Below are 7,277 nucleotides of genomic sequence, written 5' to 3' on the forward strand. Positions count from 1 at the left end.
AGTTCACAGCAAGTGACTTCACCTTTCTTCATTTGTTTCCTCATCTTATTCCCTTGAGGGATGTTGTGACAACAAATGGGAATTTTTAAAAAAAGTAAATGTAGCCCTGGCCGGTTGGCTCAGTGGTAGAGCGTCGGCCTGGCGTGCAAGAGGTCCCGGGTTTGATTCCCGGCCAGGGCACACAGGAGAAGCGCCCATCTGCTTCTCCACCCCTTCCCCTCTCCTTCCTCTCTGTCTCTCTCTTCCCCTCCCGCAGCCAAGGCTCCATTGGAGCAAAGATGGCCCGGGCGCTGGGGATGGCTCCTTGGCCTCTGCCCCAGGCGCTAGAGTGGCTCTGGTCGCAACAGAGTGATGCCCCGGAGGGGCAGAGCATCGCCCCCTGGTGGGCAGAGCGTCGCCCCCTGGTGGGCGTGCCGGGTGGATCCCGGTTGGGCGCATGCGGGAGTCTGTCTGTCTCTCCCTGTTTCCAGCTTTGGAAAAATACAAAAAAAAAAAAAAAAAAAGTAAATGTAGCCAGTAGAATCTATGGCATATAGTAGATGCTCAGTTGTTACTTCCTTTCCTTTCTCCTTCCTCCTCCAAAGCCCAGAGACTCAGCCCGCTTTCCTTTGCTTTTCAGAGCAACCCCACTGTGTCTTTCTTGAAATTCAACTCTCTTCCAGAGTAGCTGCAGAGATACTATCTCCCCAGCTCCCCATTTCTTTGATGCCCCCAAATAAGTACACAGGTCCTTTTCATTGAAGGGTTTTACTGCTAATCACTTGAGAAACAGGTGCAGGTAGGGGTGGGAGTAACAAGTCACACACACGGGGAGTGTGAAGGTCCCTGGATCACGGACAGCTCCCTGAGGGCTTCCCTTTCATTTCTGAGGCAGGACCTCAGACCTCTTCTCCAGGCCAGCGAGGCCCATTCCACTGCGAAGACTGCTTGTCCCAGCCCAGTCGGGGCACAGCAGATGGGAATGAGCTGTCCACCGCAGTGCATCCTAAGCAGCTCATACACGACTTGGAGGCTCTTCAGGGATGCCCACCCCACACGTACTTCCTCAAAGGCCAAGGACGGTCGCTCTAATGAAATGAGCATGTACGAAACCTACCCTATTCCTCTTCACCCCAAGGAGATGAAGCCAAGACCAGATCCTCTCACTTTCCAAGGCAAGAAGTTGGAAAGGAACAGGATTTTTACTCAGAGACCCTTCCCAGGACTTCCTGGAGATCCCGGCTTCCCAGGCACAGGAAACCATTCTCCAAAGTGGAGCGAGGGGCTTGAGGGTGAGGGGGCAGCAGCAGATCCTACAGATCTCTCTATACTAGGCTGGGGTCTCTCACTCTCTCCCCCACTCTCCTTCAGCTGGAATCTTTCCCAGCCTGCTCTCCCATGTGTGTCTTCTGGTGGCGGATGAGATTTGAGCTCCGGGAGAAGTGTTTCCCACACAGAGTGCACCGGTAGGGTTTCTCCCCTCTGTGGGTCCTCTGGTGTGCTCCAAAGTTGGAGATATCGCTGAAGGTCCGCCCGCACTCGGCGCACTCATAAGGCCTCTCCCCTGTGTGGGTGCGGTGGTGTACCCCGAAGCTGGAGCTGTTGCTGAAGCTCTTCCCGCACTCGCAGCAGATGTAGGGCGCCGGCTCCAGGTGGGTCCGGTGATGCACCGCTAGCGTGGCGCTCTGGCTGAAGCTCTTGCCACAGGTGTCACAGCGGTATGGCCGCTTGCCTAGGTGATCTTGCTGGTGCGTGGTGAGATCTGAGCGCCGCCGAAAGCTCTCCTGGCACTTGGGGCATTTGTAGTGCTTCTCTTCCAGGTGGATCCGCTCGTGGCGGATGCGGTTGGAGCTTCTGGAGAAGCTCTTGCCACACTCAGAACATTTGTAAGGTTTCTCGCCTGTGTGGATTCGCTGGTGTGTTCTCAGGTTGGAGGTATTATTGAAGGTTTTGCCACACTGGGCACAGATAAAGGGTTTCTCATTGGCCTCAGGCCTCGAATGAGCAGTGGGGTCCCCTGGCTGTCCAGTGGGGACAGTGACTTTCTGCCATGGCTTTTTTGGATGAATCCCTTGTGGCCCCTCCGACTGGCTCTCTTGTCCATGTTCTTTCTCCCCATCTGGGATTCGAAAACCCTCTGAGTCATCCACTCTCCAGGGTTTACCCTGCTCCCCTTCCTCTAGCACACGTGGTTCCGGGTTCTGCTCCTTCTCACTGCCCATGTCTGAACCCTGGGAATGAACACAAATGGCCAACACCTTTATTCCTTGGGTCAGGCCAGGCCACAGGGAATCTTCTGTTCTGTTTGAAGGGGTGTACACCCTCCTCATGGACCCAGTCATCAGAAGTAACCTCAGTTCTTGCATAGAATGCCTTTACTTATTTTCAAGTGAACAAACTTTCGATATTTAAAGCTACCAAACCAGAACAAGAAGAAGGCACTGCTCTGTCCATCAACAGATGATATTTGTGCAATTTGAATAATATCATTTTTCTTTAAGATTTTTTCCATTGATTTGGGGTGGGGGGCAGAGAGAAGCATCAACTTGTTGTTTTACTTAGTTGTTCCATTTAGTTGTGTACTCATCGATTCCTTCTCGTACATGCCCTGACCAGGGGTCGAACCCATGACTTCTGGTGCGCTGGGTTGACACTTTAGCCTGAGCCACCTGGTCAGGGCCTCAATTTTCTTAATACCACTAAATGGTAACAGTCCAGACTAGAATTTACGTGCAAGTAAAGGAGCTTCCATTTTAAAATGAGTTCAGTTTTTCTGCCTAACTGTAAGGTAACTGAAACTCCTTTTATTTTTCATCTTTTTTTGAAATATCTTCCTTAAAAGTATCCATTTATTTGCCTGCTTTCAAAATGAACGTCACAGAACCTCTAATTCTTGAGGCTCTCCTTTGGTACACGAGGCTCGGCTCTGAATCCTCTCAGGTGTTCTGCACCCTTCCCTTCCCTTCTTCAGAACTCATCATAATCCAGCAACTAAAGAGTTAACATCCGAGTCACTTACAACCTACTGTAGGGCCCGGGCCATGTCTCTTCTGATTGGTCAGTACACATTTCCATTTTCAAATACATATACAGCCATATGCATCCCCCCCCACCCACACACATATTCACACCAGACACACCAGCAACATTCTCACACCACACATACATATCACATTCAGTCACACCTACACAGCTACACACAGACACCTACACACCTTCATACCACTCTCCACAGCACTCCAACACACACATGCATATCAAATTCACCATACTCAGTCCTTCTGCACATACAGCCATGCACACGGCTACACAATCTCATACCATATACACATACACTATATTCTTCTCACATCAGACAATCACACATACACACAGCCACACACTCACATGCCACATTCGCACCAAGACAGACACATACACCATACTCCCTCCCTCCACAGCTTCACACACACACACACACACACACTGCCTAGCTCTGGGCCTGTTGATGTGAACACTGGGACAGGCTTGCTAAGCTGCATACGTCCCTTTGAGGTCCTACAGCCAAGGACAGGGAGTAAGGGGATAAAAACAGTACTTCTGATAAGCAGAGAGGGTGGAGTTTCCTCTGGGCCTTGAAGGAATAACATTTCAAAAGGCAGAGTGGGCTGCTGAAGATACAGTGACAGGGACAAAGGGGTGAGGAAGGGCGGCACAGACCGTGATAGGGCACTAATGATAGCAAATAAAAGACTGACTATTCCTTCAAGCCAGCAAGTATTTTTGGAAAACAGCAAAATGAAGTCATGGAAAGGGCTCTGATTACATTTGGATCACAACGGCGACACACACTATCTTTATAACTCAGCAGATTCTTCAACCAGCCAGAGCCTGAACTCCCAGATCGCTGCCGTTGTGCTAACCTACCTACACTGCAGGACTCTGTGTTAGAGAGCATGCCCAGAACACGCTCAGTGCTGTGTGTGGTACATACTAGTCATCCAGCAAACAGCAGCAACTATTACAATTAGTGAAGACGCTACTTCCTAGACCTGTGGAGAATACAAGAACACTGACTCACTGTTCCCTGACCATCCTTTTACAAATTACAACCCCCTCCACACTCCCAGTCCCCCGGCCCCACAGCATGTCTTACCTTCTAACCCTGCATTTATTTATGTCTCCTATTTATTACCTGCCTCCCCTTCTAATGCACAAGACCCATGAAGGCCAGGGTCTCTGTTTTATTCACTAACATAACTCATTCCTCAAGTCCTAGCAGTCGGATAGAGTAGATCCTTAATAAATATTTGTTGGGTGAGCTGAATAAAGGAAGGACAGGCCTGTCTCCAGAACCCATGTCATGCTAGTGTCCACTCTCACCCACTGTCCTTCAGCGATCTCAATTCCTGCCCGGTCCGTCCTTTATGCCACCACACAATCCTGTACTTGCTTTACAGTGATATGCAATTATCCATTTACCTGTCTGTCTCCACTGGTAGTTTATAAGCAACTTGAGAGTTTAGGTCATTTTGGTAATCGCTTCCCAACACAAGACCCAGTGCTGCCTGGCCTGTGGTGGCACAGTGGATAGTGCTGACAGGGGAGGCTGAGGTCGCCTGGTGGAAACCCCAGGCTTACCTGGTCAAGGCACATACGAAAAGCAAGCAATGAACAACTAAAATGAAGCAACGTTGAGTTGATGCTTCTCACTACCCCCCCTTGTAAAATCAATAAAAATCTTCAAACCCAGTGCTCAAATGTTTTTAAATGTATCAGATCAGTGAATATTATCTTAATTCCCTCCCCCTGCCCATCCCACCTAGGGCTCCATGCAATGAGCTACACAGCCTCTACTCACTTCCAAACCTGCTACCCTGAGAACCTATACTTGACCAAGCTCTGACACTACCCAGGTCTGAAACCTGGCTTAAAATAAGAGCAAAAAGATTTAGGATTGTGGTTACTACCCTCAAACAGTTTATGGTACAGTGCAGAAACAGGCCATGAACTCCAGAAACTCTTGTAGAGCAGAAGGTTAAGTTCCAGGGGACAAGAACTGTGCATTAGTAAGTAACCTTTGTATCCACTCCTCAGTTGCCTCATATGGCACCTGGCATATTACACAGGAACCAATAATAGTAAGAGTTAAGTTTTAAGCTCATAGCATGTGCAAGGCCCTGGACTAAGCACCATATATGACCCATCTCATTTCATTCTCATAACTTATTTTAGAGATGAGGAAACTGAGGCACAGAGAAACTGTAACTTGCCCAAGGGCACAAAGCAAGTGAGTGGCAGAGCTGGGAACTATGTCCATCACTACAAAGCCAGTGCTTTTACTTACCACATTGGTGTTGAAGGGAGAGGGAGGGACGGAGAGAGGGAAGGAATAAAGAAAGGAGAGAGGGAAGGAGAAAGGAAGAAGTAAAAACAATGCCATGGGATTTCAGACAGGGGCATATCTCCCTGAAAAGATCAGGGGTCAGCAGGTTCATGGAACAGGTGGTATTCTAGCTAGGACTTGCAGGATGGGTTAGCAAGATCGAGACTCACAGAGATGGGGAGCCCACTACCCACTGAGAAGGCTGTGGCAGGTCTAAGTACAAAGGTACTTTTGTATCACATTTCAGAGATTTAGGGGGAAAGAGGCCCATCCAGCTTGTTTTCCCGAGAAGCTCAGAGGTATAAAGAGGACCAAAGTGGAAGTGATTCTGGCAGAGGAGGAAGAACCAGGTCTAAACAGTCAGAGCAAAGATGGGGCTGGACTGATGCTGAAGGCCAAAGGCCTGGACTAGAGGGAAGAGACCAAGCTGGAAGTTGGTCTGAAGGGCCAATATTTGGGTTCTTTAGGGTCAAGAACTAGGGGGCCGGCGGGGGTTAGAAAAGGGGTAGAGGGTCTTGGAAAGGCCAGAGAAGGAACTGTACAGGGCAGCTGAGTAACGGGTCAGCAACATAGGAAGATCAAAGGAGTCAGAGGGTCGGAGGTGGTCAGGAGACAGGGCGCGGACGCTGCGATCAGAGGTGCAGGGGACCCGGGCCCATGATGCTGGGTTGCATGTTGCGGGTAGGGAAGAAGCCCGTGGCGGAGTCCAAGGGTAGGTGCGTTCTGGGGAACAGGGACTAGGTTCCGAGTTGCTGGCGGGCTTGGGGGCGCGGGGTGGGAGAGAAGGGGCTGACCCCGAAGGTAAGGTCAGTGACAGGGTGACTGGAGTACTCAAAAGCCAACAGGAAAGGGCCGGAGAGTAAGAACTGGGACCAGCAGGGTAGCACGCCGGCCGAGGGAGGAGGACACAGGTCGGGATCGCAGGGCCCCATGTACCCCCACTAGGTCCCGGGAGCAAAGCCACAACCTCCGGCTTCCGGGAGAGATGGCCAGAGCCAAGCTCTGAGTCCCCGCGAAAACATGCCCGCCTCCCCCTCTGTGTACTCGGGCCCAACCCGAACGCACCTCACTCCCGTCGTTGGGTCAGGGACAACACAGCCTCGGTGGGCCGGGGGAGGAGCCGGAGCCGGAACCCGGAAAGGATCTACCCTGCCTCTCCAGGATTGGTTTCTGAGGATTGTCTTTCTTTTCCATTGGCTGTACTAACTGCCACAATGCAAGAAAACCGAGCGGGACCACCAATAAGCTTTTGACTCCGGGGGTGGCCTTCTGGGAGTTGTAGTCCTGAGGAAGGTGGTAGACTCCGAGAAGAAATGTGCCAAGTGTGGAACCCAGCGATGGGTACTGGGTTTCGTACTAAGGTCGTCAGATTTTCTTCTGCGCTTCGGCCTTAAAAGCCCTACGGGCCCTGGCCGGTTGGCTCAGTGGTAGAGCGTCGGCCTGGCGTGCAGGAGTCCCGGGTTCGATTCCCGGCCAGGGCACACAGGAGAAGCGCCCATCTGCTTCTCCACCCCTCCCCCTCTCCTGCCTCTCTGTCTCTCTCTTCCCCTCCCGCAGCCAAGGCTCCACTGGAGCAAAGTTGGCCCGGGCGCTGAGGATGGCTCTGTGGCCTCTGCCTCAGGCGCTAGAATGGCTCTGATTGCGGCAAAGCTACGCCCCAAGATGGGCAGAGCATCACCCTCTGGTGGGCATGCCGGGTGGATCCCGGTAGGGCGCATGTGGGAGTCTGTCTGACTGCCTCCCCATTTCCAGCTTCAGAAAAATACAAAAAAATAAAAAATAAATTTAAAAAAAAAAGCCCTATGTGCAGGGCGACTGGTCTGGGAAGTCGTGGGATATGTGGAGCTAACCTACATGACCCACATGTTGGTGATGCCTGTCGGTCCTGTACACGTTCCATGAAGCCTAGAGTCCTGAGCCTCAATTGAAGTTC

The 7,277-nt window shown here is 51.2% G+C and overlaps 1 protein-coding gene across 2 annotated transcripts; it reads right to left on the reverse strand.

Annotated features, from left to right (window-relative positions):
• Nucleotides 1-731: 731 nt before the first annotated feature.
• Nucleotides 732-6,472, reverse strand: ZNF691 (zinc finger protein 691). 2 transcript variants are annotated; one of them, XM_066269461.1, is made up of 2 exons: nucleotides 6,410-6,472; nucleotides 732-2,970 (listed from the first exon to the last, which is right to left on the reverse strand). In XM_066269461.1, the coding sequence occupies exon 2, from the start codon at nucleotides 2,343-2,345 to the stop codon at nucleotides 1,347-1,349; it is 999 nt and encodes a 332-aa protein (XP_066125558.1). In that variant the 5' UTR covers nucleotides 2,346-2,970; nucleotides 6,410-6,472; the 3' UTR covers nucleotides 732-1,346. The 2 variants fall into 2 exon arrangements, with proteins under 2 accessions (XP_066125558.1, XP_066125559.1); XM_066269462.1 differs by having other exon boundaries at nucleotides 732-2,210; nucleotides 6,410-6,468.
• Nucleotides 6,473-7,277: the final 805 nt, after the last annotated feature.

Source organism: Saccopteryx bilineata, chromosome 3 (genome assembly GCF_036850765.1).
Source record: "Saccopteryx bilineata isolate mSacBil1 chromosome 3, mSacBil1_pri_phased_curated, whole genome shotgun sequence".
Classification (NCBI taxonomy): Eukaryota; Metazoa; Chordata; class Mammalia; order Chiroptera; family Emballonuridae; genus Saccopteryx; species Saccopteryx bilineata.

Bases quoted from the DNA above. Each gene is read 5' to 3' on its own strand.
- ZNF691 (XM_066269461.1), bottom strand. From the start codon at position 2,345: ATGCAAGAACTGAGGTTACTTCTGATGACTGGGTCCATGAGGAGGGTG.